The following is a 17,006-nucleotide window of genomic DNA, read 5'->3' as shown; positions in this document are numbered from 1 at the left end:
TTGCCATACATGGAGGTGCTTCAATAAAAAGGTAACGGTCGGGATAATTTCGGGAAAGCTGTTGTCGCGATAAACAGCATTATTGTTAAGTTATTTTGTTCACATATAAATCTTTTAACTCTTCAACAATTTGCATCATTGCTCTTTCTATTACAAAAACGTTGAGTTGTCTTTTGAGTGAAGATGTGTGTAGCTCTATATCAACGTAAAAAACAATATTATTTTTTTGACAGAAATAAGGTTAACTATTATCATTAATCAACAAATGTTCAATAAAAGAAGGATAAGAATAAAAAATACGGTGACTAGCCCAAGATCAGACCGCCCTAGCTAAACTATGAGCTTCATAATATATTTTTTTTTTTTGTGTCTGAGATTCGAACCTCAAACCTTGTATATATTATGCATTATCCCTACCAATCAAATTAAGTTCACGGGAATAAAAGTTATGTTTTAATCTCACATTAACAAATAAAAGAATATAGTTTGGGCATTTTATTTAATTTAAATTTAAGAGTTAATATTATTATCTTTTTAGGAGAAGAGTTTGAGCGTCTTTGGTTTTTTAGTCATGTAAAATGGCAAAAGTTATGGTGCATAAGTCATAACTTATGCACCATGCATAAGTTAATCACAACCATCAGATAATTGGACACTTGTAATGATCCTATGGTTTTCACCTCAGACCCCACAATCAGTCCCCACAATCTTCTCCTACCCTTCATACGACTCAACCTTGCTCGCGTGCCACCGTAACTTCCGTAACTCCGACGTCGTTTTCCGGTTGATTCACCATAACCTCTGTAACTCCTACCTCACAAATTTCTCACACGGAGAGAGCTTCACAAAGATTACATTTCTCATTGTAATCTCGTGAATTCGTTTTTCTCTTCTCCTTCTTCATCGATTCTATTCGATTCAATTTCGTAATACCAGAGTTCGAATCAGTATAGTGAAGAAAATGGTTTGTCACGTGAATCTCGTCTTCTTCGCTGTGTTCTTCGTAACTTTCATTTCTCAGAGCTTCGCATTCATTGATCCACTTGATGGTAACCCTTTCATCTTTTCTTGAAAATTCAATTGAAAAATCGATTATTGCGTTAATTAGAACTGTTTTTCGTTATCTTTGAATCAAATTAGTTTAATTTAATTACATTTGTGAACCGCAATTTAGAATGATGGTTTGCGTTATCTTTGAATTGAATTCGCTTTCAAGATAACATTGAAGAAAATTATGTTATGATATTAAGATTCTACATGATATTGTGTAGGCAAGAAAACCTATGCATTTGAATTGATTCTTCTGGTATATGCATATTCTGTTATGAGTAGGGTTTAAAATCACGGTCACGGTTGTCACATTGTACTGAATTCGTAGTCCTTGATAATGCCGATAATCACGCTCAAATGGTTTCAGAGTAAAACTTGAAAAAACCATTTACACAGCATATTGGTTTTGGCATATTAATTCAAATATCGGATTTGTTCTTAGTATCAATTTAGTTATTGAAATTTAGTGATTTGGTTGTAGCAATTAGCTTCAAGTTTGCTTCAGTTGTAGGTTCAATTTATGATATCTAATGGTTGTTTGTTCTTAACAGTGTTTGTTGCTATTTTCAATGAATTTGATATCAACTTCATCTGAGAGTGGACAACTGAGTGTTGAAACTTCATCACCGATTCATGGTGAGAGTGGACAATTGAGTGTTGAACGTTCTTCAATGATTCATGCTGACAGTTCTCAATGTCACTCCCCATTGAAATCAGGGTGGGACACCATGATTTTGCCTAACTTATCGTCAATCCAAACATACACTGAGTTGAAGATATAGTGAGAGTTTCAATAAACTACAACGACTCATCATATATTATATGATTTATTTTTTCACACATCTCACTTGCTTGTTTACATGCCTACGATTTTCAATCTTATATGTTGCTTTAACTTGAACTCATGAAATCATTGTGTTTTAAATTAGATTTTGCAATGTTTTAGAAATCGAACCGGACATCAAACTGACAAGACCTCCGAGTCATAGTTCAATTTCTTTAAACTACTCAAACTAGGATGAAACCGTTGAACCTCCCAAATAACTGAACCGGAGACAATCTCAGTTCATGGTTTAATTGGTTGAACCATCTTGTTCATTTTTTAACATGCTGGATTTTTGAATTACAATGGCTATGGCTATTTAAGTAAACTCCTGTCATGGTGTCTTTGAGTTTTCACTTTTCATTAACCAATGATCATTAATTTCACTTCTTTGCAGCATTGAAATCTACAAGCATAACAAAGAAGAAAGAATAGCTAGAACCTGGGGAACAACTGCTCCAGGATTGCCTTACGTTGAGGAGGTCATTGCTCCAGCTGGAAATTGGCTTATTGGAGGAGATTTGGAAGTGCTAAAACCTATCAAATACAATGATGGTCTTGATAACTACAGGCTCTCTCCCAAACAACTTTGTGAAGAATTCGATAGGCGTAAAGCTGATGCAATTTTTGCCTTTCAGTTAAGAAATCCGGTCCATAATGGTCATGCCTTGTTAATGAACGATACTCGTCAACGTCTATTAGACATGGGTTACAAAAATCCAATTTTATTGCTTCATCCTCTTAGAGGTTTCACAAAGGTTGACGATGTTCCGTTAGATGTCAGGATGGAGCAACATAGCAAGGTAATTTCCATCATTTTTTTCTCATATAGCGTCGAGTAAGAATCAATTTTGTTTAATACTTGTGCTATAGAGTAGCGGTTTTTGAACACATCGCTATTGCTCTGAGATTCTCTATTTAATTCAAAATGTTGTCAAATAGCAGCTTTAGCGGCGCTGTAGAATTGTTGCGTAGCAGAATTTGAATAAACGTGCTATTTTCCTCAATCCACGATTGACAACACTGGTTAAAATAATGTGCATGTGCCTATAATAATCAATGTTTAAAAAATTGACCTTGGAAGTGGTTGAATTGCAGTTCAATTTCAGTTATCCGTTCATTTGTAATTCTTTTATCCAGTGAGTTTCGACATGTTGAATCGTGACCAAGAACTGTCTACTGATTATTCGAGAAGTTAGATTGCGGTTTTGACCTGGTATAAAGCAGTTTAACCATGACCTATAGATCTTTCTTGTTTGTTGTACGGTTAATTTTTTTAAAGCATTGGTTTTATATCTAACTGTGAAATTCTTTTTCTTGTTCATAGGTCCTAGAAGATGGAGTTCTTGATCTAGAGACAACCATTGTTTCTATATTTCCATCGCCTATGTATTATGCAGGGCCAACTGAAGTACAATGGCATGCAAAGTCACGGATAAATGCAGGTGCCAACTTCTATATTGTTGGTCGCGATCCCACTGGTATGGGTCATCCAACTGAGAAACGGGACTTGTATGACCCTGATCATGGAAAAAAGGTGCGTAGCATGGCTCCTGGTCTCGAGAAGCTTAACATTTTGCCATTCAGGGTAAGTAGTATTGCTTTTGCACATGAAGCTTAACATATGTTCTTTCAATGATACTTTCTTTAGTAAAAACCGTATAAACAGATCCAAGTCAAACAGCACTTCAACGAATCAGATTTTTTTTAGAAAGCAATCCGAACCAAATCACATGCTATTATAATCTTCGGATCAGATGAATTGCTGCCTCAAAATCGATAAAAGCTGAACTGTGAACACCCCTTCACAATGCTGTCCATTTTTTTGTACAAAATTTCATTGAATACACCATATATCTTATTGTTGGGGATGACAAATGGCATAATTTCCTTGTTCTTTAGTATACAAAGTTACTTTTTTTAAGTTCAATATGCTTGCTACCTAAAATTTTGCTGATAAGTTGGCAGTTTTATTTTAATGACTTACCTTGTTTGCCATTTTATATTACAGGTGGCAGCTTATGACACTAAGGTAAACAAGATGGCATTTTTCGACCCTAGCCGTGCTAAAGCTTTCTACACGTTTTTGTGCAGATCCTGAGGCATCTGAAGTTTTTCTACACGGTGTTCTTGAAGCTGGGAAAACAGAAGAGGAGTTGCTTCTTTCTAAAGGTGTACGTAAAGACCCATCTTCCGTGACACCGTCTAAGTCTTCAAAAGTAGCTGTTGTCGGTGAACCATCTGCTGGTGTGAAGTCCTCTCCACCAAAGTTCAAAGAAAGACCAAATCCAATTAAGTCAAAGAAGCGACTTAAAAGTGATTATGAAAAAGCTAGAGAAAGGCAGAAGTTCCTTATAAATCGGAAGAAACAAAAGAGAGATGATGAAGCTTTAAAAAAAAAGTGGTCACTGATTGATTGTTTTTATGTTATAAGTTTAGATTTTATTGTTATGTATTGATGATTATAGGTTGTTACAAAACCATTAGACAATTAGTTTGGTTTCGTGTAGAACACTATCAAAACCATTAAACCACACTTATGGTTTCAGTAATAGTTTTTATTTAAAATCATTTGTCAATAATAATTTTCACTATTCTTTTATTTTATTTAGCATTTGACAATTATTTTACTTTCACATACAAGTCTATTAAAATCATTAAAGCGCAATTATATTTAGACAAAGTCAGAAATTCGTTTTACAACGTAAGAAATAAAAGAGAGATGACGAGGCTTTACAAAAAAGTGGTTACTTATTGATTAATTCACATTAGGTTATAAGTGTGTACTATTAAGTGGTTACTTAATAATGATTTAAATGTTTATCACAATTTTTTTTTTATTACAAAACCATTAGACAATTATTTTGGTTTCACGTTGAAAACTATCAAAACCATTAAACCATACGTATGGTTTCAATAATAATTTCAGTGCATAACATCTTAATCATTATTTAAAATCATGTACCAATAATAATTTCATTTAAAACCATTACACAATTATATTGGTTTCACGTAGTCCACTATCAAAACCATTAAACCATACTTATGGTTTTAGTATTCCATACCCCTAAGTTTAATAAAATTAAATTAAATTGAACATTCTTGGACAAAAAATAAAATAAAATGAACATTATACTATGAAACATATAAAAAGAAACTACTCCGGATATATAGTGTCACTTTCATCATAAACTTGATACAAATTCAGAAATTCATCAACATCTTTATACAAACTCCAAAAGAAACATTAAAACTCCATAAACTTGATACAAATCTAGAAATTCATCAACATCTTTATACAAACTCCAAAAACAACATTAAAACTCCAAAAAAAACATTAAAATCAATCATTGCAGTTTAACAGCACAAAATTCTCAATCAGGTAAAGATCCCTAGAATCGCTACACCATAAACATTCGACCCCGGAAAATGAAACCGTTGCAACAGAATTGGAAACACAGTGAAAACTTGCTCCCAACACACCATCTGCAAAACAGAATCACACTGACAAACCATAATGCACAGTTGCAGATATGCAACATTCCTCCAAAGCCACTGTCATTCAAAAGCTCAATTATCTCCTCTTTTCTTCTTTTGCCATGTACTGAATGCATAAGCTCATATACTTTAGGTATACTCATCTTGTGCCTTAGTCTTTGCTTTGCATTTTCATCATCCGATTTTCCTTCATCAGAATCTTGTGCTTCATTCTGTTGTTTCTTTTTTTCATTCTTCTTTATGTACGGCTTCTTTTCTTTTCCCTTAGCCTCGTCTGATTCCCGCTCCTTATTTTTATCACCACCGGATGATGAAGCAGTGACATTCCTTTGCTCCTCCTCCGATTGTGTCAGTCCAATACTGAATGATGGCAATGGCCCTAGGTCCCTGGTTTTTTCCACCTGCATGATCACAGAAAACCATTAAGTACATCTAATGGTTTTGGATTACAACTCACAGAAACCATTTCCACAAAAAAATGGTTTTGGTATAATTTTAATGATGTACGGTGATGATGATGAAATATTTGACACATGCAAGTGACTTTCTACAAATGTGGTACATTCTTCAAGCATAATATTTTGTAGTAATGTAACATGATCAACATTAAGCAAATTTCACACTATTCTACTAAACTATAGGTTTACAATTTTTTCATAAATACATCAAAAAAACTATAGGTTTACTAAACTATTCTACTAAACTATAGCATGAAACTAATGCTTCCTATTTCTAGATGTAAAATTTAACAAATATTAATTATCCATAGTTTCATTACTGAAATATTATGTGCCATTCATATTAATATTGTCAGCTCAAACAGTTCAAAATTTCACTTAAATATTGTCAAAAGGCTTGCTATAATTGCTCCAAGATTAATCTATGTTCATGAAAGACAAAAGTTTCATTTACATCTTCAACTCCCTTTAGGTCCTTCAAATTACTTCCAATGGATTTTCATGTCACACCTTCAAAGTGACTCGAACAAACTATAATAATATGAACAAGATTGCACCGACTTAGATCAGCAACATACTTAAACATCACCACTGGCATACAAAAATAGCAATAACTGAGAGATCCCAATAATCATGAATAATGTCGCCAAAAACATAATAACCCAACAACAAAGATTAATCAGAATATAAATAGAAACAACACTAAGTAGACAAAATTCATCCCAAGTCATGCACATAAAGTAATGTTTTTGTCTCGCGCACAAACACATATGATGCAATTTTATATTGAGTCCATCAATTTAAGTTTTATGGAATGCAGAGATAAAAGAGAACTACAAGAACCATCGGTCATAGATTTTGACCAACAATATCAGCTCAGCTGGGAAACACGAACCAATAAAACCAAACAAAATAAGTTCTAAAACAAAACACATTGTCATCTTGAAAAAGAACTCGAAAAGGATAAATCTCATATGCATTCATATGGCCACGAAGAGAAGACTGTCCAGTACCAGCTATGGATACTGACACGGAGGGTAATTTGCATCCTTTGTTCTGAACAGCACCACTGCAAGTTTCTCTAACTAGATCCCAGCCACCAACAGTTAACGTTTTGTGATTCCATACTGATTTACAACCTAGGAATACATGAATTATTCCTTAATCTATTACAAAATTGAATTCAGTGTTTGCATATAGAAAATTTTGGCATGTAAACTCAAAACAAAAAGATTTTCTAATACATGCTAATGTCCATTCAACACTACTTAAAGCTGCTAATACGTTTCATCATTTGTGTATTCAATACTACTCAAATCAAAGCAAAAAAGACAAAATAGTAACTCAATAACTTTCTCCATGTACCAATCAAAGCAAAAGCAAAAAAGACTATCAAAACCATTAAATCATACTTATGGTTTCACTAACAATTTCCATGTACTAATAATAATTTCATTGAAAACAGCAACAAACACTATTAAGAACAAAAAACCATTACATATCATAAATTGAAACTACAACTGAAGCTAAATTGATCCTTATTAATTGCTACAACTGAAGCTAAATTGATCCTAATATCAACAATTGAATCCCTAAATTGATCCTAAGAACAGAAAACCATTAACAAATCCGAAATTTGAATCAAAACCTAAATACAACAAAAATTATATACATGATTACCTCTTCAAAATGCAGTACGAATGTCGCCGGAGAAATCACGTCGGAGCGCGAGCAAGGGTGAAATTCATGCAACCTCGCCGGTGAAATCACGTCGCAATCACGCTGTGACCTAGCCGGATAAACTACGTCGGAGCGGCGAGCAAAGGGCAGCACGTCGGAGCGCGTTTGGAAGTTTGGCAGCACGTCGGAGCACGTCGCAATTGGAGGTGGTGAACAACGGTGATGGAAGTTTGTTTCCGGTGGTTAGATGATGAATGACGGTGGTGAACGACGGTTGTTTCCGATGGTTAGATGATGATGATGATGAATGAATGAACACAGGTGAATGAACGACGTCGCAATTGCATCACATTATTTCCGGTGGTTTTGTTTGTTTCCGGGTTGGGTTTTCTTTGGGGGGGTGTGTAGGAAGCAATTGAGTTGGTTAATGGGCTGGACTTATGCAAGACTTATGTATGGTGCATAAGGATTGCTTATGCACCATAACCACACCCATGTAAAATTTATTCGATAAATATTGTGATGGTGAGCATCTTTTGATTTTTGGTCATGTAAAAATTTATTCTATTGTTTTTGTTTCTCTAAATAGGAAAGTGCTATTTACGACCTTGAAAAATAAGAGAACTCATTCTTTGATTTTTATCCTTTAAAATATGTTTCTCCCATAACAAACAAGCGAAATTTAGTTTTTATGTAATTTAATTTATGTATTTGTTTTGATTCTTTAGCATAATCACGTGCTTACATGACACCACTACATAATAATGAGCCCGTTTGTTACGGATTAAAATAAAAGTGATTTTGACATCAAATAATTTAGAGCCCGTTTGTTATAGCTTTTTTAAGAAAAAAAATCACTTATTTTAAAAAAAAAAAATCAATTTTAAGAGTTTTGCATCCGTTTGTTACAACTTTTTAAAAAAATCAGAATCTAAAAACAGCTTCAAATGAGAAGCTGTTAAGAGCAGCTTCTCAAAAAATAGATTTTTTTTAGAGGAGAGAGAAAATATTGTTTAAAAGATTGAACTAATTTTATAGCAAAAAAATCTCTTTTATATAGTTCTATCCAAACAAACTAGATTATTTGTTAAAAAAAGTGATTTTTATTACGGTAATCAAACGCAAAATAAATTCTGATTTTTCATAAAATCTCTAAAATATAATCTTTAAATTATTTGATGTCAAAATCACTTTTATTTTAATCCATAATAAACAGGTGAGGGATGGAAATTACGAGTACCAAAATTTATTTGATGCATCATTAGGATCACTTTATGCAGCTTTTGAGAAAGTTGGAGGTGCTAATTTGGAAGTAGTCATATCAGAAAGTGGATGGCCTTTTTTTTTTTTTGAGAGAAGAAAGTGGATGGCCTTCTCATGGTGATGTTGCTGCATCAGTTGAAAATGCACAAATCTACTATGAGAATTTAATTAAACATGTTTCTAGTGGGACTCTTAATAGGCCTAATCAAGCATTAGAAACTTATTTACTTGCCATGTTATATGAAAATCAAAAAGGACCTGCTGAAACAGGAGACATTACGGTTTGTTTACTCCTAATAAAGAACTCAAGTATCAAATTAATCAATTATTTGGGTCTTCTAACTCTACAACTACCCAACCAGGAGAAGGAGGGATCTCTTATCTCTGTGTTTCTCTTTATTATTTCTTTACTTTATTTAGTTAGTGAACAATTTTTTTAATTTCTCATGGTGTAATATTTATTTTTAGAAGGAAGGATATGTTCTAAATTTTATTTTATTTTATACCACTTACATCAGACGTTAGTGGTATATGATATTTATATACTTTGTTAAATTTTTTTGTTTTTTGATTTTTATAATATCCTTTATTATAGCCCTTGCTAGCAAGAATATATTTTATCAAAATAGTTCAGCCAATCAATCACATCTCAGATTCCCAAATAAATGAATTCTGGATGTTTGAATGTCAATCATTCAAAAAAAAAAAAAAGGGAAGACAAATAGTCCATAGTTTTTTAATTTATGAAACACACTTTAGGGATGAGTTCAAACTTAAAAGTTTACCCAATTTAGTTAGTATTTTGTCAAATCCAATTCAAAGGCACAGGTTATGTACATACAAAGTACAAACTCTCATATGAACAAATCGCAGGGGAATTATTAGAAAAATTGTGATAATCAATAATGATTTTTCGTTATTAATTTTTCGTTATCAAACCACCAAATTGGTCTCTGTCTTTGTAAGTCACTCTCAAATTAGTCCCCGATTCTATTAATATTTCAAACTAGTCCCTGTTTTTGTCAAAAGTTTCTCAATTACTTAATTGAGAAACTTTTGACAAAGACAGACTATTTGAAATGTTAATAGAGTCAGGGACTAATTTGAGAATGACTTACAAATACAGAGATCAATTTGGTGGTTTACTCCCTAAATAATCCAGTTATAGAGCTCAACATACCACACTTATGAATCTTGACACAATTCATAAAACAATTGACTCAAAGCAAAAGCATACATCAAAATGGAAATCAGGATACTAGCTTAAGATTATCTTTATTTTTTATCAGTTCAATTTTTGAGAACAGGATACAAATCAGTACTATTGAGTACCTACCTACCTGTACAAAAATTAAGAGATATGTAACGAATTAATTCACTCTCATCCTCAAGTGTTTAATGAATGCAACAAACTCTCACTTGAGCTTAAAACTGTATGATATATCAGCAAAATAATAAGTGAAATGCCCCTAGCAGCATGCTTCAAGAGCCATTCCAGCATCTATACTTGCATATTCCACGACGATCTTCAGCAAAAGAGTCGCGAATAGACTGCAACATAGCACGCACAGCAGGAATGTGAATCAATCCTTCATGCTGCTCCACTTGTGCAATCCTTTCTTCAAAAGACCCTATTGTTCTATCGGTACACATGAATATCTTTCGATAAGCTGTTTTGAGGTTCCTGATCTCTTCAATGCTGAATCCACGTCGAGTAAGGCCTACTAAATTTAGACCACGAAGCTCGGCTCTATCCCCGGCTACCATCATGTACTTTGGGACATCTTGTGAAACCACAGAACCACCACCGAGAAAAGAGAACGAGCCAAGGTGACAGAATTGGTGAATAACAGTCGCACCAGCAGTGTGAACATAGTCTTCCACCTCAACATGTCCAGCAAGAAGAGTGTTATTAGCAAAAATATTGTTGTTGCCAATCTTACAATCATGGGCAATATGACAAGCTCCCATAATTAAATTTCCATCACCAACAACTGTTGTATCAGTTGATTTTGAAGATCGGTGGATTGAAGTATGTTCCCTAATATCATTATTATGTCCAATTTCCAGGAAGCTCTCATCCTCTGGCTTGTATTTCAAATCTTGACATTTGACACCTATCACAGCATGATATCCTATTATGTTATTGCTTCCAATGACAGTACATCCAGGATAATCATCACCGACAACAGCACCAGTCATCAACATGCAATTGTCCCCTAACTCGGTATTTCCAAAAATATGGCTTCCTGGATAAAGTTGACAACCATTCCCCAGCTTTGCAGAGGAACTGATAGAGCAAAAAGGTCCAATGGAAACTCCCTCACCGAGAACAGCATTGGGGTGAACAATGGCACTAGGGTGAATAATAGACTTGGAAGCGTAAACCTTTTCCTCATCCGCAACATAAGAGAAGAAGCGTGGCTGGATTATTCGGAGAGATGAGGACAAGGAGCTTCGCGTGCCAAGTTTAATCAACATGCTTGGTTCGCTATGGCTTTCGCTTCACCGGCTGCACAATGTTTATTTTTTAAATGACTAGCTTAAGAAATCTGTTAACACATGAAGTGGTGCATAATGAGAGGGCAAAAAGAGTAAGGGAGACACACGTCAATAACTAAAACACGATCATTTCCACCAATTTTTTTTTTAAGACATGATCAAAGACATAAAATGCATACTGTTTGGATTGCATGCTAAAAAATACGTACAAGTTTACATGGACAAAAATGGAGGCCACATAATGAAAGAGATTCTCTTCAGACAACTTTACCAAAACTATACCTATTTTAGAAATATTCATCGTGGAATCAATGGTAAAATATAAACATGCATAATCTGAGATAAATACAATAAACTTCTGGTTTACAATATATCAAATACTGTTTATCTTTCATTTTGTTCTTCAAATATGAAGCTCTTTATCATTAAATTTAATGTTTAGTACACATGCCTGGAACTTAACAAACACAAATTCTTATCAAGTAAAACAATGAATAAGTGTTATATTTTAAGCAGAATTAAAAAAGAGAAAAAGAAAAGTAGGTCAAATATATTGAAATGAAATAGCCATTGTTTTCCTCAGAAAATTTGTTTCTTTTTCTTAGTAACTTGCCGAATGGCAATAAAAAGAATGCAGCATCGCTATCTAACTTTTTCGTATTTTATTAATTTTATACTTTCGGAAAAAATAAAATAAATGCAAAATCGGGATCTTAAATAAATTTCATTATACTTCCTTGTATAATAAATGCAAAATCATTAAGTTAAAGATTTAGAGTCGAGCGAAAAAACTCAAATGCTGAATAAGGTGGTAGCACGCCATCATTTCCTACATTTATTATGGCGTTTTCTGACATTGTTCCTTTTGTATAAGGAAAGCTTTTTCAATTTTTTGTTTTATATATAACCATGTTATAGGTACGAAGTATCCACCGCTGTTTAGCATCAACTAATCTCCATTAGGGAACCTATTGGACACACAAAGTAGATTTTCCCCTCCATATAAGAAAGGCTTGCAACCTATAAAAAAATTGAACTGAACAAATATTCACAACAAAGTGAGGAAGTATTTTGATTTTAAAGTTTTTTTTTTTTTTGCAACAATGGAGAGGAGCATCGGAAAACCCTGTAGGATTTGTGGGAAATGGTTCGCCAGTTGGAAAGCCATTGGAGGCCACATGAGATCTCACTTGGTCAAATTGCCGATTCCCCCAAAGCTTGAGACTAACACTCAAGCTCAAGATAATTCAGCCGATTTAACCCAGCATCCAAATCAAACTGCTTCCTCACTGACTTTCCATCCTGAAGAACAACAAACACAGAACTTCCGATCTATGAAACGCAACTTCTCTGCTTTCTCTGCAGACTCAAACAGAGAAAACGAATCTGTGTCTTACCCGAAAACCCCAACCCGCAAAAGATCCAAATGCCACCGCAAACTTAATGTGGTGGCTGATACAAAAGATCTGCCAATAGATCCAGATGTTATGATGTTATGGGGGTTTTACAAAGATGCACAAAAAAGGGAAGAGATCAAGAAACAAAATATAAAGGAAACTAACAAAATGAAGGAAAAAGACATTGAAGACAGTAGAGATGACTCGATTATTCAAGCTCACACTCAAGCCAGCTTCAAGTGCCAGAGGTGCGGAAAAATGTTCCGATCTTATCAAGCTCTTTGTGGGCACAAAGCATACTGCAAAAGTGACAGCGATGGTGAAGATCAGAAACCTTTTCAATGCCCATATTGCAACAGAGAGTTCAAGACTGCTCAAGCACTCGGTGGACACAAGAGGGTACACTTTTCAAGTGCTAATGAATTTCGAAGTGTGTCAGTGGATCTCAATTTTCCAGATCCTAAATGAAGAGGCTAGCAACTCCCGTATTTAATTTTTAAGTCCCTATTGATGATATTTTATGTCTCAAAGCAATTGTGGAGATAAAAATTTATAGATTTCATTTGTGATTCTGTACACAGTTATTAACTGTGTTCAGCTCTGAATGCTAAGAATTATATATTATATATGCTTTCAAACATTTTAAGTTTTTACAACTTGACATTTTGGGTGTATATTTATGTAAGATAGATCTTTGTTTTGATTATCGTTTAAGTGTTATTGCTTCTTTGTTTGTTAATTCATGTTATTTAGTGTTATCAATTGCAGATAGTGGGAAATAGTGGTTTGTTCAAAATTACGCTATGCAACAGTGCTATAGTGCCGCTATAGTGACCATTTGACAGCATTTGGTACTAAATAGCATATCACAGAACAATAGTGATTTGTTCAAACTTCAAATTCCGCTACAACACTGATGTTGTTTAGCCTAACAATTTTTCCCTATCTCCATAAAGACCAAAAATAATCATAGTTTCTTGTTTGCACGTGTAATCTTCAACAACTACTCTGTTTTTGAATGTCGGTAAAAATGTACAAAGGCAAGGATGAGTGGCTTCTCTAATGGGACATTAGAACACTCATTCTCACAAGGCATGTACTGATGAAAAGTGTTGTTAAATGAAAGCCATGACACCTCCATAGAGAATGGAGTGGCGGATTTTTCGACATCCATTATAGGCAATTTGTGAAAGGATGCACACCATGTAGCGCCATAGACCTCAATGGTGTGTTTATACTTTTATGTTTATATGGCGGCTTTTTGGCCTTCGGCCAAAGACAACACTGCTTATGAAATATTAATCCCCACACTATGGTTTAGACTAATGGACTCCTATTTTATATAATGGAGTAACACATATATAACTTGCAAAACTAAATAAAGTTTCTTTGTTATTATATACTTGTAAAAGCTTCGACATAATTACACGTGTTGTCTGTTTACTTACTGTTTTGATACAAAAACATCAAATCTCTTTGAAATGAGGAAGAAAACTTTTGTTTAATTCTGAGTTGAACCATAGGCAAGGTTCAGTGCAAAGCAGCTATGCAGATGGTGGTTTTCTAGGAGAGAAATTGCGCTTTGATGAATTATCCCTTTTTCAAAATTTGATATTTGAGTTCTTCTGATAGTTTGTTTGAAGCCATCACTGGCAAAAAGGTTGAATGTTAAAGAAATAAGTTCAGATATACCGCTATGATTCCAAAACTAACAAAACAGGGATTTGGGATGGGCTTTGGCTCTCTTTCATTCCAAAAAAAAAAAAAAAAAAAAAACAGGGATTTGGGATTGTGCATGGTGTGGCACCCTCGAATGGGCAAAAAAGAGAACAAAACTGTACAGATGGCAACTAGTTCGAATAATAAAATGGAGATAAAAGCAAAACCCAAACGGTTGAGAAGGCTGAATGGAGGAACAGCAAATGTGTGTGTGTGGTGGTGGGGGGTTGTGTCTTTGTGCATGTCCTATTGGTTCTTAAACATACAAATAATGTTGTCAATCATGGAAATAACTGTTCAAATTCCGCTACAGCGTTGCTGCTGTGATAACCACTATTTGACGACCTATGAAGCACGGATACTCCTCGGAATAGGCATGTCCTGGTGTCGGACACGTATCGTGTCCGACACCGACACATACGATTACACTGAATTTTGTGATTTTCTCAAATTATTAGCGGTGTCGACGTGTCAGTGTCAGTGTCCGTGTCCGTATCCATGCTTCATAGTTGACGACACTTTCTACTAAATCGCATATCACGGAACAATACCGGTTGTTAAAAATCTGTTACGCTATAGCAGTATAGTGCCGCTATGACCGTTATTTTACAACATTGCACACTACCTAAATTGAAGAATATAGATACTAGAAACATATGGCATACAGACATAGCAGAATGGAACTGCATATTTCGCTATGCTCTCTTTTGTTCCACCTTTTATGAAGCTCAGGAACTTTCAGTTAATATCTATTTAACGCATACGTTAGCAACATGTCAATTACCAAGCGAGCAAAAAGAAATCCACAACAAATATAGAACAATTTTATCAGTCTCCTACCCTAGGGTTACGCAATCAAAGCAATTGTTAAAATATTATTACATGACAAGTTAATATACACAGACTAAACACACTCATAGCACGATAGAAGACATGAATCAAATAAATATTCACCTTTTGCAAAGTATAAGTTTACTTTGATATATGATATGATATCAATCCCTGAAATAGAGACCTTCAGTTGCAAAATGTTCATATGCAATTAATTGCCATAACATAATAGATTCAGCTTCATGTAGTACATGTATGTGTATTTACTTATATAATATTAAACATTATTAGAATGCATTAGTGTGATCAATCGCAGAAAATAGTTGTTTGTTCAAATTTCACTACACTACAGGTAATATAGCCATTATATGACAACGCTTTGTACTAAATTGTGTATAGAAGAACAAAGATACTACCACAACCAAGCCTTTTCCCACTAAGGGAGTTCGGATACATGGATCAAATTACGCCATAATTCGGTCCAATTCATTAATTTCCAAATCTTTTATAATAGTTTAGTTTTTCTAGGTCTTCTTCCTCTCCCTCCAGTGATTTGACTATCCTTCATCTTCATCTGATCTACTCTCCTTACTACACAATCTAATAGCATATAGGAGAACAATAACTATCTGTTCATACTTCGCTATGCTATAGCGCCGTTATTTAACAACACTGGAATGCATAGCAATGTTGTGTCTCATACGATGTTATATTTAAGATAATTGTTTTTACCATCCATCAAGAATTAGCTGTGTAACGTGTTGCCTGTTTGCTTTCCATTTCTGTATAAATTATTTATAATATTTTCTCTAAAAAGTGGTGATTCCAGTGTTTATGAAACCTATCTTAAGAACATTGAGTGATGTAAGGGATATGCAGTTCGAAAAGCACATCAAATTGAAGAGATATGATGTGAATAATAATAGTAGCTTGAAAAGAGAGAGAGAGTTACCAATGAATCAGGTAAATCAACAGTTCTCTATGGCGGTGCGGACGGCGGAGTGGAGCTCTGCTCTGGTGCGACGCCGGTGGCTATGGCGGCCGTAAATCACGCTGAAATTCCATCCTCGCGCGGCCTCTTCAAAAGAGTAAGTGGATTGGGCTTTGTATATTAAATTTGTTAAGTATACCCCTACGAAAATTTCTTATCACACCCTTCACTACTCGTGCATCCACCTTTGTTTCCTTTTTTGCTGGTGTTCGGATTCTATAATCTCATCTCAAACTTTAAAACTAGTTTCGGGTTATAGAATCTAAACCATGCAAATATATAAGACTTGCCCATGTTCCTTCTTTCTCTAATTCCTTTTTTTTTTTTTGGTCAAAAAAATTTGGTGGTGGTCGGGGTGCTTCTTTCTCTAATTTCTTCAGTTATGTTTTTTTGACCAAAAATACTCTCAAACCTCCTAAAATTTTAATTTTGAAATATTGTGTCATATTTTAAGTCAAGTTGCTTGAACCCATCATTTTTTAGACTTCCCACGGGAAAACAAAATGTTTGTTTATATTTGGTCGAATTTTTGTTGGTTTATTTGATATTTTTTTCTTTCTAGATATCGATTTTTCGAATTTTAGAATATTAAATGTTTGTTCATTGAATTTTGAATTATCTCATAATGTTATTCAACATATTGATTTGTTTATGTATTTTCATTTATTTCAAATATGGAGGCACACCTTGATCGTGTTAAAGGCAAGAAGAAAAGCATGACTTCCTCAACTAGGTAGAAGTGTATAAGAAAGTCCAAACGTGACAGAGTTGGAACATCTCAGATGCCAAAGTTT

The 17,006-nt window shown here is 34.2% G+C and overlaps 4 protein-coding genes across 10 annotated transcripts; 2 read left to right on the top strand and 2 right to left on the bottom strand.

The window, feature by feature from the left end:
• Positions 1-2,231: 2,231 nt before the first annotated feature.
• LOC146928937 (ATP sulfurylase 2-like) lies at positions 2,232-4,212 on the top strand. Of its 2 annotated transcripts, none has more exons than XM_085701093.1 (3): positions 2,232-2,676; positions 3,201-3,461; positions 3,968-4,212. In XM_085701093.1, exons 1-3 carry the CDS (start codon positions 2,548-2,550, stop codon positions 4,070-4,072), a joined length of 495 nt encoding a protein of 164 aa, XP_085557219.1. In that variant the 5' UTR covers positions 2,232-2,547; the 3' UTR covers positions 4,073-4,212. The 2 variants fall into 2 exon arrangements, with proteins under 2 accessions (XP_085557219.1, XP_085557220.1); XM_085701094.1 differs by having other exon boundaries at positions 2,234-2,676; positions 3,885-4,212.
• Positions 4,213-5,042: 830 nt separating this feature from the next.
• On the bottom strand, positions 5,043-7,752 carry LOC146928936 (uncharacterized; the record flags this gene model as incomplete). The annotated part of the gene is made up of 2 exons (XM_085707170.1): positions 5,043-5,772; positions 7,510-7,752. Coding segments are annotated over 2 exons (741 nt in total), but the record flags the coding sequence as incomplete, so codon positions are not given.
• Positions 7,753-10,031: 2,279 nt separating this feature from the next.
• On the bottom strand, positions 10,032-16,700 carry LPXA (bacterial transferase hexapeptide repeat-containing protein). 6 transcript variants are annotated; one of them, XM_085701089.1, is made up of 3 exons: positions 16,174-16,700; positions 15,345-15,392; positions 10,032-11,284 (listed from the first exon to the last, which is right to left on the bottom strand). In XM_085701089.1, the coding sequence occupies exon 3, from the start codon at positions 11,251-11,253 to the stop codon at positions 10,255-10,257; it is 999 nt and encodes a 332-aa protein (XP_085557215.1). In that variant the 5' UTR covers positions 11,254-11,284; positions 15,345-15,392; positions 16,174-16,700; the 3' UTR covers positions 10,032-10,254. The 6 variants fall into 6 exon arrangements, with proteins under 6 accessions (XP_085557215.1, XP_085557212.1, XP_085557213.1 ...); XM_085701086.1 differs by having other exon boundaries at positions 10,032-11,324; positions 16,174-16,699; XM_085701087.1 differs by lacking the exon at positions 15,345-15,392 and having other exon boundaries at positions 10,032-11,324; positions 16,174-16,699.
• LOC146928935 (zinc finger protein ZAT4-like) lies at positions 11,643-15,312 on the top strand. The gene has a single exon (XM_085701092.1). It carries the CDS (start codon positions 12,378-12,380, stop codon positions 13,137-13,139), a length of 762 nt encoding a protein of 253 aa, XP_085557218.1. The 5' UTR covers positions 11,643-12,377; the 3' UTR covers positions 13,140-15,312.
• Positions 16,701-17,006: the final 306 nt, after the last annotated feature.

The sequence above is a fragment of the Medicago sativa genome, chromosome 4 (assembly GCF_051527215.1).
Source record: "Medicago sativa cultivar Bolivia chromosome 4, Bolivia_mono, whole genome shotgun sequence".
Lineage (NCBI taxonomy): Eukaryota > Viridiplantae > Streptophyta > Magnoliopsida > Fabales > Fabaceae > Medicago > Medicago sativa.
The sequence above is the reverse complement of the archived record's forward strand: the minus strand, read 5'-3'. Positions and strand labels throughout refer to the sequence as shown.

Bases quoted from the DNA above. Each gene is read 5' to 3' on its own strand.
- LOC146928937 (XM_085701093.1), top strand. From the start codon at position 2,548: ATGAACGATACTCGTCAACGTCTATTAGACATGGGTTACAAAAATCCA. The intron at 2,677-3,200 runs GTAATTTCCATC...TCTTGTTCATAG, and splicing joins GGATGGAGCAACATAGCAAG to GTCCTAGAAGATGGAGTTCT. The intron at 3,462-3,967 runs GTAAGTAGTATT...GTTTTTGTGCAG, and splicing joins TTAACATTTTGCCATTCAGG to ATCCTGAGGCATCTGAAGTT.
- LPXA (XM_085701089.1), bottom strand. From the start codon at position 11,253: ATGTTGATTAAACTTGGCACGCGAAGCTCCTTGTCCTCATCTCTCCGA.
- LOC146928935 (XM_085701092.1), top strand. From the start codon at position 12,378: ATGGAGAGGAGCATCGGAAAACCCTGTAGGATTTGTGGGAAATGGTTC.